General features: G+C 50.6%; 1 protein-coding gene across 1 annotated transcript in view; it reads right to left on the bottom strand.

Annotated features, from left to right (window-relative positions):
* The window catches only part of TRPM8 (transient receptor potential cation channel subfamily M member 8), a 74,298-nt gene that overhangs the window by 22,846 nt on the left and 32,209 nt on the right, over window positions 1–19,243 (bottom strand). Inside the window, exons 11-20 of the mRNA XM_078070011.1 lie at window positions 18,924–19,214; window positions 18,044–18,139; window positions 17,107–17,236; window positions 15,415–15,560; window positions 12,801–12,913; window positions 12,210–12,426; window positions 4,747–4,838; window positions 3,483–3,624; window positions 2,240–2,411; window positions 921–1,098 (exon numbers count right to left, since the gene is read on the bottom strand). Coding sequence (XP_077926137.1) covers window positions 921–1,098; window positions 2,240–2,411; window positions 3,483–3,624; window positions 4,747–4,838; window positions 12,210–12,426; window positions 12,801–12,913; window positions 15,415–15,560; window positions 17,107–17,236; window positions 18,044–18,139; window positions 18,924–19,214 — 1,577 coding nt within the window. The remainder of the gene's footprint in view (window positions 1–920; window positions 1,099–2,239; window positions 2,412–3,482; window positions 3,625–4,746; window positions 4,839–12,209; window positions 12,427–12,800; window positions 12,914–15,414; window positions 15,561–17,106; window positions 17,237–18,043; window positions 18,140–18,923; window positions 19,215–19,243) is intronic.

Genomic DNA, 19,243 nt, shown 5'->3' with positions numbered 1-19,243 from the left:
CTACCTTAAAGCAGCAACATACTATGGTGCTCGCACTTTAACTACCCCTGGAGCCCTGGGAAACCCTCCGAAGAAAGATGAAGGGAAACGAAAATCATGATTTTCTAAAAGTAGTAAGGAGAGCTGCCAAAGGCAATAAAATTTTTTTAGATTAACCATCATATTCTCCCTCCACCTCATTAGACATGAGCCCCAAAAGAAAGTCACTCTTCTGACTCTGCTCTTGTGATCTGTATTTAAACTGAAAAATTTCGGGCACCTGGCTGGCTCATTCGGTTAAGCGTCTGCCTTCGGTTCAGGTCTGTGATCCCGGGGTCCTGGGATCGAGCCCCGCATCGGGCTCCCTGCTTAGCGTGGAGTCTGCTTCTCCCTCTGCCTCTGCCCCTCACCCCTGTTCATGCTCATTCTCTCTCTCTCTCCCTCTCACTTACTCTCTCACTTGCTCTCAAATAAATAAATAAAATCTTTTTAAAAAATTATTTTAAAAAACTGAAAAATTTCAAAGCAGCAACTAACTAGAGGCTAAGTCCTTTAAACCCTAGAATCCACACCACCGAGTCCACAGAAAACAAGGAGGTTGGGGAGGAGCTGTGCTACATCAGCACCACGCCCACATCGTGGCGCTCAGGGAGACAACTGAATGCATGCTAGACATACAGGGTCTGAACATGCTGGAACGTGTCACAGTACCTGGCTGTGATGTCATATAAGCTTACAGCATGGCAAATAGGGGCATATTGTATTTTTAATATGGTACCTTTAAGATTGCACACCCCCCCCAAGACCACCAGTCCCCTAAGCTCTAACACAAGTTGCTCAAGGGTGGGCCTTCATGGCCTTGCTCCTGGTTCCTCCAGCCCCGCCTGGCACACAGCCTGCCACACCATGAACACCCGAGAAACTCATGACAAAGCACGTACCCAAACATGGCAACGAGCAGGTTGACCAGCAGGATGTTGGTGGAGAGCATGTAGATGCACACCAGGGGGATGGTGATCCACTCGGGGAACCGAGGAAGGTTGTGCTCATCCAGCTCCACACACAGTGGCTTGGACTCATTCCCAGTGAAGGTGCAGTGGGCAAAGTCATACGTGGTGCCTGAGGATGTAGAAACCAAAAGGCAAGGCGAGGACCCTCTGGAGGGGGCAGTACCACAGCACCCCGGGGTGGGGCAGGGGGCACAAAACAATGATCACGTATTGAGGAGGGCTTGGAGTGGTGGGGATGGTAAAAAGTGTTTGGGTTCCATAGACATTGATGAGATAAAATCAACAAGACGAGCTGATGAATTGGAGATGAGGGATGAAATCATAGGAGATGTCAAGGACAGGATTTGCACAACTGTGTGAATAGTAGTGACAGACCCTAGAATGGGGGCCTTGGAGGCCTTGGAGAAAGTCCAAGTCCTCACATAGGACTAAAGCCACTGAGGTGTAGGGTTCCTGAGGACGAAATGCGCTCCCTCAGGTAAAATGGCGAGTACAGCGTGCAGAAGGGAAATAATGCCAACGACATGCCTTCTCCTCGGGGCACAGGAAAAGAGCTAAGGTCTTGGAAGAGGCTGTAGCAGAAGAGTCCAGGACAGCCTGAGGCCAAAAGGATAATGGAAAAAACACCAGGGAGCTGAGAAATGCGACCAGTAGGGCAGGGGAAACACCGGGATCATCGTGTCCTGGCAGGACAGAACATGAGAAGCCCAGGCTATTGTCAGCATCATAAAGATGCTTTCGACAGCTCACTCAAGACACATGCTGGGCTCCATGTGCCCTGCACTTTCCTCACGTAAACCGGGCACGTGCACATCGATGTCATCTGCACCACATTATCCTGCCTCTAAAAGAGGCGGAGGCCAGAAGTTGAAATTCCAGGTTCCCGAGCAAAATTTTCAATACTGCTCTTTCGGAAATAAATGGGCACCCAGTTATATAACAGAGTACAACTCACAACGCCCATTTCTACACTAGTGAGGTTCGTTGCTGTCAATTGCCACATCGCTGTTGAAAACATAAGAAACACTATTTTCAAGAAGTTTCAAAATTGCAGACTAACATTGTTGGGCACATTGGCAAGGCGGAGTAAAAATCCCGCTCACACACAAAGAAAAGGTCGTGCGGGTCAGCGTTCACTCCATGGTGTTGGCCCAACTCCTGCTGTGGGTCAGAGCAGGGAGCCCTGGGGTCTGGTTCTGGAAGCAACCGCCTGCTCCCAGATGTCCCCTCCCAGGCCAAGTCAGGCTCACCATCCACATCGCTGGGCACCTGGCCGAACATGGCCAGGTAGGGCTCGTAGATAACTGAGCGGAATATCCACCTCCAGCGATGCTCATTTTGCCTGAGGATCCCTTGCCTGGCCACACCAAAGGCCACCATCCACACCGCAAAGAGGAACAGGAAGAAGAACACATCGATCAGCTGTCAAGGGAGGACAAGAGAATGGAGTCAGGTGTGTTCCCCCCGGCGGCTCGTCTGCTCATTTGACCCCAGGGAAGGGCGGAGGTTCTAGTCACCCAGTGTTCTTGCTAATTTTAAAAAATGGCCATTGCCACCTTGGGGTCTTGGGACATCTATCTTTCAGAATTAAAACTGATGCATTTTTGCCTGTAGGTCTCCAAACCAGCTCAGCAACAGACACTTTCTGGATGAGAGACAGGCTTGAGAGCAAAAGAGGGACCCAACTCAGAGTACCTGTCCTTCTCTACCTCTCATCGTGCTCCCATTCTTGGAATCCCTACATTGTGTCCTCAGTGCTTTTTTTAAAGAAAATAAAAACTATCTTTATGAGGCAAGAATGCACAGTTTCATATTTTTTAACTTTTTGCACACACAGCATGACTTCATGGTGACTTGATGTCTCAGATATGCTTTGAATTAAAACCACAAACTCAAAAGAACCTCAGTGTTGGAAAGCAACCTCCAGATGAGCTAATCCAAACGCCCATCTGATTTAAAGACAGAAGCACGGGAGGTTTGGGTCATCTGGAAAACAAGCTTAGGAAACCAACATCTTCGGTGTATAATTATCTTTCTGTTGGACGTCCCTATGAAACAGGGCTGGTAGCACTAATCCTATATCTATACTACATGGCTATAGAACTGAAGCCCTAATCCACTGCATACCTCCAGACAAACATATTAACTTCCATGGTCCACATCTATAAAATGGGTATAAACATCCCTATCTTGCCTATGCTCTTACTGAGCTGTAACTCAGTTTGCCTCATGTGACTCAAATGAAAGCACCTGGTAAAGAGTAAAATCTGAACAGATATCTTTCTTAGCACTGCCCTTAGTCAACCACTTGCTCCTACTAGTCATCTTCTGTTAAATTTTAAGCTGGGAGAGAGGCCCCTGATGAAAAACACATCAAGGAAAGCAAACCTTACCAATTGTGACATGTCTATGGGCAAAACCCTTCTACCGACAATGGAAGGAACTCTGGTTCTAGCAAGGAGAATGACAACCACAAATATTCTCCATTCTTACCATCCTCTGCAACATTATAATCTTGGGTCCTAAATTTCTGCTTACGGTGAAAATGTGGATCAACCTTAGAGTGAATATAATGTAATCCAGGCAAAAGATGACTCGTCCGGAATACAAAGAGGTTTTATTAGAAGGGTGGAGCCTATGGAAGGAAGGGGAGCAGAATGTGTGAGATATTGACAAAACAGTTCAAAATTTTGTTTTTAAAAATAACCAAACACGAAGAAACAGAGTCGGGGCCCTGGGAGTGAGTGGAAACAGGCCAAGGACACCACCTGTCAGTCTCTGGTCTTCTGCTCCTATGGCCTCCAGGACAACAATGACATTGCATAAGACAGAGCTTTCAGAGGTTCTTGCCCTTGAATCCTTCATCCGCGAACACTGCTACTGCAAGAACCCAATCACATTATCGCTAACTTCCTGGCCCCTGCAGCCCCTATAATGATCCCAATCCCCATCCCCGCCCAACCGCTTGGGAAGTGGCTCTGCCAGGTTTCCCGTAATTAAATTTACCTCATTGATGCCAGATCATTTGATTAGCTGACCCCCTGCTAATGTGTTCATTGAAAGCTATATATGCCTTCTACCTGGAATTCTCTAGAAATTATGTGGTTCAAATGCTGAACCCAAGCAGAAAGTGAGTTTTTACTCACTTCAAATTGCAGAGTGAGCATGGGTAGGCGTAAATATGAAGAGTCAGGCTTCTCTGCGAGGGGACACCATGCATGCAGCTCAAGTATGACCAGGAGCTTTACCTTGAAGCTACTGGGGGAAGGCAGGCCTGGAGGGAGGCGGGCATGGGCAATGTAAGCCACGGTCTGGGCGTGCCTCGATTTCTCTACCACATGGAGTACACATTGCTTTTCAATGGTGATTCTAGACTGGTTTTTCTCATCCTGTACTCTGGCTTTGGGAGGACAGCCTCCATAGCCAGCAGCCAAGCACAAGTGCATTTGCAAAGATTATATGGCTCTCCTCAATTTCTAACCATCTCCCGCAATTCTGTACGCACCAAGAGAAACACGGCCAAGAACTTCTCAAGTATAGATCACCAAGAGGGAGCAGAGAGGAGATGCAACTTTATTCCAACCAAGCTGTGTCTCGAAGAGGCCGAGACAATGGCGTTTGCAATAATCTCGAAGTGGGGGAGAATGGGGAAACAGGCTCATCTTGGGCTTGAGACATCAAAGATCTTTTCTTCACCTCTCCACCCAAGAAGATCCAAAAGCACCTGAAACTGGCAAAGGTGGTGAGGCCTACTTACCGAAACACAATGCCTACTATGAAGTAAAAAAGCCCAAGCGTGTCCATGACATTCCACAGGTCAGTAAAATAGTTCACCCCATTCATGTACCACTGCAGCATGGAAAGGGACAGAGAGAGAACATCAGCAGCTGGGAAACATCAACTGCTTCCAGATTTTTTTTTTAAATGTTCACACATTTTTTTTTCCCAGATCCTTTTTGAGCCGACAGTATGCCCTACCACATGCCCCAAGATATTCCAGGGGGATTAGAAAGTAGGTTGCACACTTGCTGTTCCGTTATGCATGTGTTGCTGACAAAGTCAGAAAAGGGACTCCTGCATCCTTACTGTTCTTTAAAGATGAACCTGCAGACAGTGGGCCCAACCTGTGTGGGCAAATGTGGAATACCCAGGCCATCCAGTACAGTGGTGTAAGCTGTGCACTGCACAACTCTAGAGGGTATTAGCCATACTGTTGTCATCATAGAGTTGTGTATTTATCATAAATACTTTTTGGCACATGGCAATAAAACATCTTGATAGAAAGTTTTTTTTTTTTTAATTTGCACACAGGGATTGTATGTGGCACTTGTGAGAGCAGATAAGGTTGTAGAAATGACTGACGGGAACAGTGTGCCTCAGTGATCCTTTCATCATGTGTGTGTAATTGGCATGATTTCTTAGAAGAAAGCATGTCAGGAGATAAACAGAGAAAGGACGATCCAGGAGAAGACTGCATCTGGACAGCCTCTTGGTGATCTGTCTGCCGGGTCTGGGGCTTCCAGGGGGCACCTCTGACCCTCTCGTTCGTCCGTCCATTTCAAACACATGTACTGAGAGCCCACAGGATTCCAAACACCTGTGCCGGGCTCCTGGCACACAGGACGTCAGATTAGGTGCGACAGGAATTCTCAAGGAAGCTACCGGCCCCGAGACAAAGGCAGTCATTAGACGTCCTTAAAATGAAACGTGGTCAGGACTGGAGGGGAGCTGGGACAAAGCCCAAGGGAGCTCAGGTAAGGAAACCAGCATACTGCCTTGTGCGAGGCAAGAAACCAACACCAAGGAAGTGTCATCAGCTCGAACCTTATGATTTCACTAAATGAACGCACCCCTATGGGTGCATCTGATACTCAGATATCACGTTTCCTATTCTGTCCCCGAAAACAAGGCATAGGGAAACAGAAGCTAAGGAACTTGCCCTAGGCAGACGGCCAGCAAGTGTCAGCCTCAGGGGTTCTGGGTCTCAGAGAGTTTCATCTTGAGCCTTACGCTGCTTGCCTACATCCCACAGAGACCCTACAACTTTAGACTTGGAAGGGATTCAAGAAACATCATCCATTTCTCAAGAAGTATTTCCTTTTCTTCATTTATAAATGCAAACAGCAGCTTTGGTGGACAAAGGTGATGGGGGCCTTACGCAATCAAGCCCCAAGGAAATAAAATCTCTCCCAGCCGCAGGGTGGTGACCACGCTCCTCTGTGGGATGGCTGAACGGGTGGGTCCAGAAACCAAGTCAGCATCCCTCACCGTCCATTGGGGTGGTCCCAGTCTCACTGATTACCCACCAAGAACCGTCTGCGAAATGAGAACAGGTGGGACAGGCCCTACCTGCCCCCCGCTCCCCCTCCAAAACCCTGGTCCGGGAGGCAGATACGTACAGGGCAAGCCACAGCCCCAGCCCGGCTCAGCCTTTCAGAAGCCTGGCCTGAGCGATGGGAAAAACCCTAAATAGATCGATTCTGGGGCTTAGAGTCACCACTGCAGTGAGAAAGCATTTTTTTAATGAATAGAGGCCTCTTTTCTGAACGGAATGACAGAGAGAGGCTATATTCATAAAATACCAGAACCACATTTCGCCATATCTTTCAGGATTTGGGGATTCAGTGAGCCTTAAGACTGAACAGCACTTTCCACAAAGGGATGGTGCAACTCGTCTCATGTTACATAAACATCCACAATTTGATTACTGGGCATTTGTACCTATGAACTGCCTTGGTGGAAAATTTCAACTCCGTACATTACATCTGCCCCCGGGGAAGGAGACATAAGGAGAGTAGGTTTTGTGATACCCAGTCACAAGCTACAACAGGTAACATCCTGTTCGGTTCTCTTTTTCTCCTAACAAGTGTGAATTAGGTTCATTAAGACAGCGCCAGGTCAGCAGAGGAAAGCAACCTGAGGATTCCAGCCGCGGGAGCCTGCAGCCAGAAGAGAAACAGCGACCCCGAGCGTCAGATTCCTTGAACAAGGAGACTCTTGGAGGCCATGTCCCGCGGCCCGGCTCACAGACTGCAGGATCAGCTCTCCCACAGCAGAGCTGGACTTGAATCCCCGATCCCAGCCCTCAGCCCAAGGCGCTCCCGAATCATCGCCTTAATACACAAGACTGCTGAATTAAACCAGTCTGTTCAAAATGATGTTTAAAAGGAAAGAAAAGAAACATTTGCTCAAAGCTATAGGCCCACGTTATCACCCTAACCTTCAAACATCACCCGTAGACAGAATAGGGGGACTCAGCCAGAACCTGTGGGTGTCACCTCCTCCCGGCAGGCCCCCGGAATGACTGGGAAGTGTGTACCTTACCCAGGCACCTTTATAGCCCACTTCCCTCCCTGAGGTGCCTGCCCACGTGCACACCCTTCCCTCTACTCAGTGTCCCTGCTTTGTGCAACACTTCACACTGCACCTGGGCAACACCTCACACTGCACTGGGGCAACACCGCACACTGCACCTGGGCAATCCTTCACACTGCACCTGGGCAACACTGCACACTGCACCTGGGCAACACCGCACACTGCACCTGGGCAACACCGCACACTGCACCTGGGCAACACTGCACACTGCACCTGGGCAACACCGCACACTGCACCTGGGCAACACCGCACACTGCACCTGGGCACACTTCACACTGCACCTGGGCAACACCGCACACTGCACCTGGGCAATCCTTCACACTGCACCTGGGCAACACCGCACACTGCACTTGGGCAACACCGCACACTGCACCGGAGCAACACTTCACACTGCTCCTGTGCAACACCGCACACTGCACCTGGGCAACACTGCACACTGCACCTGGGCAACACCGCACACTGCACCGGGGCAACACCGCACACTGCACCTGGGCACACTTCACACTGCACCTGGGCAACACCGCACACTGCACTTGGGCAACACCGCACACTGCACCGGAGCAACACTTCACACTGCTCCTGTGCAACACCGCACACTGCACCTGGGCAACACTGCACACTGCACCTGGGCAACACCGCACACTGCACCGGGGCAACACTTCACACTGCACCGGGGCAACACCTCACACTGCACCTGGGCAACACTTCACACTGCACCTGGGTAACACCACACACTGCACCTGGGCAACACTGCACACTGCACCTGGGCAACACCGCACACTGCACCGGGGCAACACTTCACACTGCTCCTGGGCAACACCGCACACTGCACCTGGGCAACACCGCACACTGCGCCTGGGCAACACTGCACACTGCACCTGGGCAACACCGCACACTGCACCGGGGCAACACTTCACACTGCTCCTGGGCAACACCGCACACTGCACCTGGGCAACACTGCACACTGCACCTGGGCAACACCGCACACTGCACCTGGGCAACACTGCACACTGCACCTGGGCAACACCGCACACTGCACCGGGGCAACACCTCACACTGCACCTGGGCAACACTTCACACTGCACCTGGGCAACACCGCACACTGCACCTGGGCAACACTGCACACTGCACCTGGGCAACACCGCACACTGCTCCTGGGCAACACCTCACACTGCTCCTGGGCAACACCTCACACTGCACCTGGGCAACACTTCACACTGCACCTGGGCAACACCGCACACTGCACCTGGGCAACACTGCACACTGCACCTGGGCAACACCGCACACTGCTCCTGGGCAACACCTCACACTGCACCGGGGCAACACCTCACACTGCACCTGGGCAACACTTCACACTGCACCTGGGCAACACCGCACACTGCACCTGGGCAACACTGCACACTGCACCTGGGCAACACCGCACACTGCTCCTGGGCAACACTTCACACTGCTCCTGGGCAACACCGCACACTGCACCTGGGCAACACCGCACACTGCGCCTGGGCAACACCGCACACTGCACCGGAGCAACACCGCACACTGCACCTGGGCAACACTTCACACTGTCTGCCCAGGGTCCTTCTCCAAACAACATGTACTTGTCCTGAGTCTCCTTCGAATAAACAACTTAGTAGTTAAATGCACATAAAACATTGTATGGAGATGTTTGTGACCTAAGGACTTCAAATTTCACGTTTCAAATCCTCTAGGCCAAACCCCCAGTAAACGTATGACTCATTGTGCAGCGCTGTTCTTTCTTTGGAAGCTCTCAGAAATGACCCTGCCAGTCCTCTTTAACTGGCAGAAAGCTACATAAGGACAGAGATAATTGTGTGTTTGGTTCATCGCTGTAACCCCAGTGTCTAGAACAGTGCCCGGCACCTAGTAGATACTCAATAGATAATTAAAAGGAATGCAGGAATGAGCGTCTGCCTTATGCCAAGACGGGTCTCCCTGCGTCTTCCAGCCGTGCCCACCCCTGTCCTCTAAAGCAACCCAGAATAAGTCCTGTCTCTAGGCCTCATGACTTCTTTCGATGCCTGTAGGAACCAAACAACGTCTGGACTTTCACAGCAGCTTCTGTACCTTAGTGCAGAGAGGGAGACAGGGTCAGGCCCGAGACTCATGGAGAAATAACTGGAAGCATGAATGAGGAGTGGGAAAAGCAAGGAAAGAACTTTTTACTTTTTACCAGCCATTGCAAGAAGCAGTCACCAATGCAGCCTCTGCTCCACAGGATACCTCTGAGCCCCCGCATGCCAGGCTTCTGCATCTCCCCCGCTCTGGCCTCACGGGCCACCGCTGTGGCTCCCTGCCGCCTCCCAGTCACAGCACAGCTCTGGGACTGAATTAGGAAGACCCTGGCTCGTCAACTCATTTCTTAAAAAACATACACACACCTGCCAGAAATACACCGACGCCCTCCCTTGCACTAGCCCCGAAGGGTCAAATATGAATAAGAAACAAACATCTGCATCGGGCCATTTCCAGGCCACTCGCGTCTGGCCAACAGCTGCATGTGCATGAGGAGCTGGAGAAACGCAAAGGGACCAGGCAGCGGAGCTGGTGCCGGACGAGACCCACAAGGCTTCCATGAAAGGCATCGGGCTTCTTGCTCCTCGCAATCATCTCTCGCGGTAGGGAAGAGGCCCATTTAGGGATGAGGAACCAAAAGATCAAAGAAATTAAGTAAGTTATTACCATACTGTCTGTGTGCAATTTCCGCTGGCTTTTTGTGCCCACCCTATTCCCTCTTTCTTTCTCTCTCTCTCTCCCTGCTTATTTATAAGTACCCATGACTTCTTTCCCCCCGGGCTATGAACTCGTTGTTATGCGATCCTATTCAGTGACTGCATTTAAGGTGTCAGGCTGGTCACCTGATGTGAAGAAACCAGAACCAGAACCAGAACCATGGGGTGTGTGGCTCAAATCTCCACAAACCCCATGCCTCTCCTGGCAGCTCACACTGCTTCCTGGAATGTGCAAAAGCCCACTCGAGCTCAGGTTCACGTGTGTGACTCAAACCACCAGGGGCCCCTCAGAGTCCTGCATGACCCCTGGGTGGCCCCTCCAGCTCCCCCTGCTTCCACAGACCCGCCAAGGCCTCTGGCAGCAGCTTCACTACCGGATGGACACTGCAGCTGAAAGAACTGCCCCCCACCACCAGTCCACGGAGGACGGAGCGTCACCCCCTTCAGCGCAACAAAGCCTTCCAACCTCACCGTTTACCTCCTTCCTCTGCAAAAGCTGCCCTGGGAATGCTGTCTTTTTCTCTTTGTGCCTTTGGAAGTGGAGGACAAAGAGGAAGGCAGGACCCTAGAACCCAGCCACATTGGAGAGGGGAACACACGTGACCTTGTGAAGAGCCAGCTCCTATGATGGTGTTCAGGAGATTCCCAGTAAAAAGGGTGCTGTTCCCTTACTTCCTCACGTTGGCCTGGGCCCATTCCTGCTTTAAATGTTGAATCTCCTTCTGTCTTTGCTTTTCTCCAGCACGATATTTTCACCCCCCTTGCTGCCAACACACAGTAAGTCAAAGGAGAACTAGCAAAAGATGACAGCCGGGAGAAAGAGCCTATATGGAAGGGTTATGGGGTGAACTGCACCCCCAAAATTCATACATTGAAGTCCCAACCCCCATGTGCCTAGATGGAGCTGTGACCTCATGAGCCACTACGTGGGGTCCTCAAGAGACTGATGTGAGGTCATAGAATCCTCCACCCATCAGCAGGGCCCTGTCCTGGGGGAGAGTTGCTGGAGACAGAAAGCCTGTATCTGTCCGTGCTCAGCACTGACTTGTGTCATTTGTCTTGTTCTTCCTCCACCTCTACTCCATCTCTATCCCCCATCTGCACCTACTCGGCAGGGGAAGGCAGATGCAGGGCACTGGTGCCAGGACTCCTCCCAGCCCTCCTGCCCACAGCACACATTGATAATCGATCAAGACACTCTCCTGCTGAGGAAAGAAAAAGTCAGAATCATCCTCCATCCAGGGTCCCTGGAAGCCACAAAAAAAAGTCTATCAGACTTGACGTGATAGCTGAAAGCAATTTAGGATTCCTACACTAAGCAATGACTCTGGAGGTCAAGAACGGCGTTCTGTGCCCCTCCAAATCTCCTGTGGCACCTGTCATAGTACCGTGTAAACATCAGCATACTTATTGAACGGGTATGATGTTGGGTTTTGGTTTGGGAGGGACAACAGAAGTAACAGTAATAGCAGTGTTCAAATAATCACTGAGTCTGAAAAGATTTTCTGGGATGACTTTTCATAATGGTTTAGGGACAACATCATCCTTCACCATCAATATTTATCCATCTAACAATGACTAACTGAGCACCTGCTACATGCCAGGCCTGCCTGGGCTAAGTTCGATGGCGGGGAGAGGCTGCCAAAAAATGCAGATCCCAAAGAAACTGCAGAAAAGCACCATGAATAATTCACATGCACTCCCTGAAATCTGCAGGGACTTATATGACTTTCCAACACTGTCACTCTGACACACTGGGCATTAAGATGCTCTTGGCTTGAAAGTCCCCCCCAGCTCGCCTGCCTCCCCTGGTGATGGTAATGGCAGGAGTGGGTTTATAGTCCAAGGTCAGTCTTCTCTCTGAACACATTCCCAATCCTGAGTGATTCATTTCCATCAATTAACATTAATCAGCAAGGAGCGAGCTTGGTGCTAAGAAACCTCACTGGAGTGCTAAGATGCTTGAAAATGCATCATTTACTTTAGAAAAATCATGACTTTGGAGCTTCAGAAGCAACTTCTGCTCCTCGTTGGCTCAAGGAAGATGCCACCTGCTAAGGAAAGGAGGAGGTGCCTCACGTGGGGACTGTCCTACCTGTCTCACTTCATCGCAGAACAGGACAAAGACCAGTGCGTAGAGGACCAGCTCAGGGGTATGTGGCACAGAGTGAAAATCCATGAGCAGCACGTAGGCAAAGAGCAGGAGAAAGGCGATGTAGAAGACCACGTTCCAGGCAAAGACCACAAAGGGGGAGGTGAAGAAGGCCACGTAGTACCACAGGATCTTCTTGTGCTTGTCGATGGGCTTTTTCCTGGATGGAGAGGTGAGAGCACCGTCATTGCTCTCACCTCCTATGGGGCCTGCAGCCCTCCTCCTGAACACAGATGACCCCAGGCCCAGAGCCTGGGGTAGAGGAGCCAGAACTGCCTTCTAAGAGCAACCCAGCCAAAACTCAGCCCCTGGCCTTCCAGGATCAACAAATCTGAATTCTGCCTTAGATATTGAAGACATACCTCTACCATTACCTATTTGAAATCAAACCCAGGAAAAGCCAGAGAAGATCTCCCACCCTACTGTGTAGGCTTTCCCGAGAATGTCCTAAATTCCAGGTTTTATAACCCTTTACATAAGAGCATGTGCATACATACACATTCACACACACGATCACGCGTCTCGGTTTCATACCTAAAGGATACAAAGCCACAGCCAACCAAGGGGATAATAAACAAACACAGGATAATCTTCCAGTTCTTGGTGTCTCGGGAAATCTCTCCGTACCATTGCTTGGAAAGAAAATTCTACAGGGAGACAAAGACAAAGGACACGGGTCCTCATTAATGCAACGAAATTCAAGATGGTATGCAACCTGTCTTCCCAGTCCTCGCACCCCCTCACAATAAATAACTCTCCAAATTAAGGTCCTCTCCTTTGCTATTAGTTACCTGGACTCTGAGGGGCTACGATAAAACCGTTCACAAGTCTGTTTGATTTTCAGTCCTTTCCTAACTTGGGTTCTGTGAACTTTAAAATAGAGGTTGTGTGAGTCCAAATTCCCTAAAGCTATGAATTCTAACCACCTCTAATTCTTTCTATGTAAATTTAAACAAGCGTCCTTCTGGTTCCTTCCACCTCCATGACTGCAAATTCACACACCGGTCCGTCGCTACCTGCAGGACCCCCAGGACTCATTGCTGGAGGCAGACAGGTGACAGGAACGGGATGACGGCTGGCATCTCAACATCAATTGGAGCCAAAATGCATGAAAAAGCTCTTCCCAGACTACCAACCCCAGAGAGGTGGAACGGGGCCTCCCACGAAGGTGGGGATTAGAAAACTCAGGTTGCCTCTGAGACCTGCATTTCACGGCAACACAAAAGGGTGAGCATAGACTGGTCCACATCAAAGGAACCCACAGCTCTCAAAAATGGCCCTGTTCGTCAGAAGGGGATTGGCGTGGACGCACTGGCTGGGAAGACTAGGGCCCGCGTGCCCCATCAGACCTTCCCTCTCGCAAAAGCTGCTTCTTCCGGGGAGCCTGCCAGGCTCTGCCTGGGCTGCTGCAGCCAGGCATGTGCTTGGCCCATGAGGGACAGCCCCTACAAAGGACAAACCGCACTTGGTGGGTCAATGCCAGCTTGCTTGCCACACCAGGACAGGTTCCATGCAGACCCGGGAAGTCTCCACGGGACTGAGCCCCGCTGAGCACAGTGGCAACTTGCTCCTTAGCACACCGGCATCGGCTTGCTTCCCTTGCCCCTCTCACTGTCCCCACCGCCCGCATGCACTTCCCAGGCTCACCTCCAAAACAAACTACTTGCATTTAAATCCTTGCTTTGGGGCCTGCTTCTCAGAGAGCCAAACAAAGACAGGTAACATCCAGCCTTCCTCACTCTTATATTCCTGCCGAGGTGATGAACACATCTAGCGGCATCACTAGGCCCCTCCAGTCATAGAAGGTTCTCCCCTAGCTCGGGTTCCATGGCCGCCAGCAACATCTGACCCCAGGCAGCAGCCTGCACACAGGAAGCGGGCTCCCTAGTCCTACGTGTCTGGCAGTAAGATTTCTCGTGAATATTAATGAATTGGCATCTGGCTGAAACCCCTGGGACCGGTAAGCTTGGACAAGATCAAGAGTCAGCCTCCCCCGGCCCCAAACTCTGGGGCACCAGCAAGATGGGGCTTGGGGCCAAAGGAGCTGTGAGCAGAGCGTGGCCCACCTTGGCCTCCAGCTCAGCCCCCTGGGTAACCCTGACCCCAGTGCCAGCCTCACTCCAATGCGCTATGGTGCAGAGGCTAAAACAGCAACAGCAAGAGTCTTTCTTTGTGTGTCCCTTGTCATCGATGACTGCTGCCATTTACTCTCGCTTAGCTGCAGGAGCAAATGGACTTATTTCACAAACGCCTTGCTAAGTTTGCTAATTATTGGCTGCACGGCGTAACGGAAAGCCCACAAAATGGACAATCAACATGGAACCAAATCTCAGCTCTGCTACTTCCTAGCAGTGCAACCTGGAGAACATTCCAGAACCTCTCTGAACAGCTGAGTCCTTATCAGTAAAATGAGATGACCTCCCCCTCCACACATGCTATGAAGATCAAACGCAATCACGCACATCATGTGTGTGTGACAGATGGGGGTCCGTTCGCCCACATCTTCCTACCCCCCACTTCACACCCAGACCCCTCCAACTGGGATTATGGGTGGGAAAATCTCCCCTCTGCAAGTTGAGACGCCAAGTGTAAACCGCCATTAGTTTAGCTCAGTGCAGGAAACCTCTGGGCTGGCTTTACCCATTTCCTGCTGGTTCCTCTTGTGCCATTATTACCCATAATAACTATAACAGCACGCACTGAAGTCGAGGGCTGGCACCTGTCACATCTATCCCATGGAACCCAGCAACCCTTCCTTTACAGACGAGGGAACTAGGGCTCAGAGAGCTCGTGTGCCGTGGCCCATCACCACACACATAACTGGGGACACAGTGGATTGAGACCCAGGCGTGGGATCCAGAGACCCAGCCCCTAATTACGGTGCCGTACTGTGTGCTTTGTGGAAACTGCAAGCCTATTCTTCCCCCGCCACCCCCCCCCCCCCGCCCCGCCCCGGCTCGCGAGGCCGGGGTCTCTCCCAACGCCTCTATGCTGCCATCTCCTGGACGGCACTCAATTTTCCCTGCTACGGTTTTCACATCGGAGGTGAAGGTCTGCTTTTAATGCTGTCTTGTTTAACGCCACAAATAGCGTCTGATGGAAAGGGCCCCTTTCCGGAGGTGACGTTTGGTGACTGCACGCCGTTTACCTGGACCCCGGGCTGGGCGATGAAGTGCTGGTCCGTCGCCTCCACAGCCAGTTCCAGGCAGTTGCTCCCGCCCCAGGCCTCGCAGGAGTACACGAGCAGCTGCTCCGCCAGCTCCTCATCGTTGCTGTAGCACTCGGTGAACAGCTCTGCAGGGACATTACCACCAGGAGCAGGGCAGGCAAAGACCCAGCTCTGGCCTGCCCGCCCCCCACAACCGAGCCCTGACTTCGGGAAAAGCCTGGCTTCTAAAAGGCATAGAGAAGGCGGGCACCGCGTAATCCCTCGCTGAACAAAGGGGCTCTCGAGGCCCACCACGCCCGACGCAGCTCCTGATGGCAGCAGGTGTCGATAAAAGCCCACTGAACTGAGCTGCATGGAACACGGGGAGCCCCCCCCCCCACTCTCTGGTGGGGCTCTGCACTGGGGAGGGATGCAGACCCTCTGCTCCCTCCACCAGAGCAGCTCCACCTCCCTTCATTTACATTCTCTGTGATCCTGGTGAGGGCTCTTTGCCCCATAAGGCACCTGGTGCAAACCAACCAACCAACCAACAAGTGTAAGAAACACTGACCTATTGCGTTAAAGGTGTGCTTATATTTTGAGACCTAATGATAGAAATTGGAGTATAAATCCTCACGGGAAATTTTTTAGAAGTCAAATCCATTTTCTGAAGTTCATCAGAAATTAATAAAATATCTTCGAAATTTTAGTATATTAAAAGAAACGATTGGACACCCTTTTGCCAATGCAGAGAAGCCAAACGCACGAGCATTTTGTTCATTATGTAAGACAACAGACAAAGGTGCGTGCATTTTGCAGCATGCCCCATTGCAAACTGGAAACCCCCAAGTGAAAAAGGAAAAACTGAGCAGGCCCAAACTCTGTCGTCGGGAGGCAATTGTTCTGGGTTTCTCATGTTCCTGCATGGTCCGGACCTTCTGAGCAAACAGCACTGACAAGCTTTGTTCAAGGATGACTGAACAGCACACAGAAGACAGACATTCCAGAAAGGTATTGCTTAGCAATGCCTCTCCCCCATTCCATTCCAGGTAATGAGCAATCACGCCCTGGAGGGGAGCATGAGCGGGTCACCTGCGGCCCCAGGAGAAGACCCTAGTCCCCTAAACTTTGGGGGAGCTGCAAGGTAGGCAACAGCAGCCCTTAGTCATGTCACTACAGGGGAATGAAGGCATGGGGACCAACCCACGATGCTGCTCTGGCTGCTGCCTGGGCCCTTAGTAATAAACCATCCGTGTCCCTGACCCCAGGGTGTGGGGTCTTCTCTATACGAAACGGACAGGCCAACTTGATAACTTGCAAGTCAGGTAAAAATCTCAGATCTGTCACAGTTTCTCCAAAGCATCCAAAAACACTCCTTCCCTGCCCCCACACTGGGGTGCTGAGTTTCTTAGACCTAGCCTGTGTGTGGCCCTGGCGCTTGTGAGATGAGACACTCACGTTATCCTGCGTCCATTCTTGGAAACATCAGTAAGTGGCAGGGCCAAGGGGCCTCTGGCTTCTGCAATGGCATGCACACCCCTGACCATGTGGCCTGCAGCCCCTAAATCAGGCCAGAGAGGGGAGCCTGGACATGCCGCTCACCTCTGCCACCTGGCCCGTGAGTGCAACAGGTGCGTGCGTGCCCCCTGCCACACGGGTGCCCACTGTGGTGGCCCATTCCTGGAGACTCACCAACAGCACGGGTCTCGTACTCATTTGCCAGCTCCTCGGACTCCCCTGCGGCATTGATGTCGTTCTTCACCTTGGCCAGAGTCTTCAGAAGCTTGCTGGCTCCCAAGGCTGCCAGAGTGCAGCCCCTAGTCTTTTAGAGGGGTGGATAATGTTAGTTAACTCATAATCCCTTGAAGTGGTCAAGTCAACATTAATATCAGACAAGGACAAACTCGCGGCAAAAGCAGGAAGTGGTGAAATTTGAATGATTCAGAGTAAAATTTGCAATGTACACAAAACAGTCTTGACCCTGAAGATACTCACAGCCGTGAATGTGGAATTAGCACATAAAAAGAAAACATCAAGATAAATGCCATGAGAAACTGACAGCAGGAGGCCTGACTGCCCTGCACCACACTCTAGCAGCTCAAAGAGGGGAAGAGTGGATGAGGACACGGGAGAGCCGACCATGTAGCTAGTAAGACTGCGTATGAACTCTATACTCAATATCCAACTTTATGCTCTAATAATGGAGAAGGTAGCTTCTCCACAACTCTGACATAAACCATTATGTACTAAATCACAAGGAAAAATCTCAGTAAGTTCCCCAAAGCAGAATTTAGACAAACCCTACTTCCTACCTCTAGTGCAATAAAGCCAGATATAATTTTTTTAATTAAACTTCAAAACTGTAGCTACTTGGAAAACAATCCCACACCTACACACACCTGAGAAGCAAGTGCCTACTGGGTTGCCCACCAAGCACAGCTGCCTTCCAGGGACCTCCCCTCCCAACCACACCTCCACCAACATGGAAACAGGCACAACCATATTCACTTGACATAAAACATTCCATTTTATTGGTGATGTCTTAGATTAGGCATGTGAGTTTTGAGGTCAGAAGAACCACAACAAAGCGAGCATTTGGGGTAAATTTGGCATGGACCTAGACATTTACCTGCTCCCAAATGACCTTGGAGAGTTCCTTCTTATTCTGAAGAATGGCCCAGATGAAGAGTGCTTGCAGTGGGTGCCGAGTGATAGGAGACACGTCCTGCGAGGAGTTAGAGCGTGTGGTCAGCATGAGAATGGAATGTCCCTTTAGTAGATGCACCGGCATAAGAATGAAAGCGGGTATCAGGATGCCCCAAGGGAGCACCCCATGTGTGGAGGGCTCCGTGTGTTAGTATACGAATCCATCCCAGCAGCACAGTGGTGTGATTTTCATCACTGCAACTCACTAGGTAGGATAATTTGACACAAAATCTCTTACCTATCATAAAAGATGATGTATGACTAGACAGAAAGGCACAAAAGGTAGAAACATGTGCCAACAGCAATTTAAAAACTAAACAAACAAACAAACAAAAAAGAACCACCTGTGGTTGAAACACGAAGGCCTGAGAGAATTCAGGTGGTACTCCACAACAGCCTCCCGGATGGGAACCTGGATTATCCCTTTGGAAATATTCACTGCCCCTTTTATCGACAAAGGAAAACTTGGCCGACTTTTACATGGGCAATTGGTCACACCCAAAAGGCTGAGACATGAACACGGAGCCATTCATTTGTCCCTCTTCCTGTTAGATGACTTCAGAATGTGTGTGTGCCACACCGAGCTTTGCAACTAAGAAAAATTGTCCCGGTAATTTGAAGTATAGCACAGAGCTTAGAGCAAGATATCAGACAACTCACCAGGTAGACTCGTTATCTTAAGTAAAGGCAGTAGCAAAAATTAACAATGCCTACCTACTTGTGGCAATAAGGGAAGAAGTGAGAAAGATGGAGATATTTTCTGTGGGAAGACTCAAAGGCAGACAACCCGCCCCAGTACATACGTGAAGTTCTGCATCTATGTCATCCCTGCTATTTCTGTCTTCCTTCCGGAAGCCTCTCCGGAAGTTAGCCACCAGTTTCCAGACGAACGTGAGGAGGGTGTCATTATAGGAATTCTTGGCAATCTGCAGGTTCCGGTAGACGAGGGTGCTGAAGTGGTTGGAGAAGAGCTCAGTGAGGACATCGTTGGTGAGAAACTTCCGCAAGTTCAACCCGTTCTCCAGAAAGAGGCGGACGAACTTGGGTCTGTCCTTTATGAGAGCCGTAAACATGACTTCTTGAAGGTCAGCAGACTGCGGAGAAAGCAGAGAGGGGGCTCAGA

Source organism: Halichoerus grypus, chromosome 4 (genome assembly GCF_964656455.1).
Source record: "Halichoerus grypus chromosome 4, mHalGry1.hap1.1, whole genome shotgun sequence".
NCBI lineage: Eukaryota > Metazoa > Chordata > Mammalia > Carnivora > Phocidae > Halichoerus > Halichoerus grypus.
Note: the sequence above shows the minus strand (reverse complement) of the source record. Positions and strands in the feature narration are given on the sequence as shown.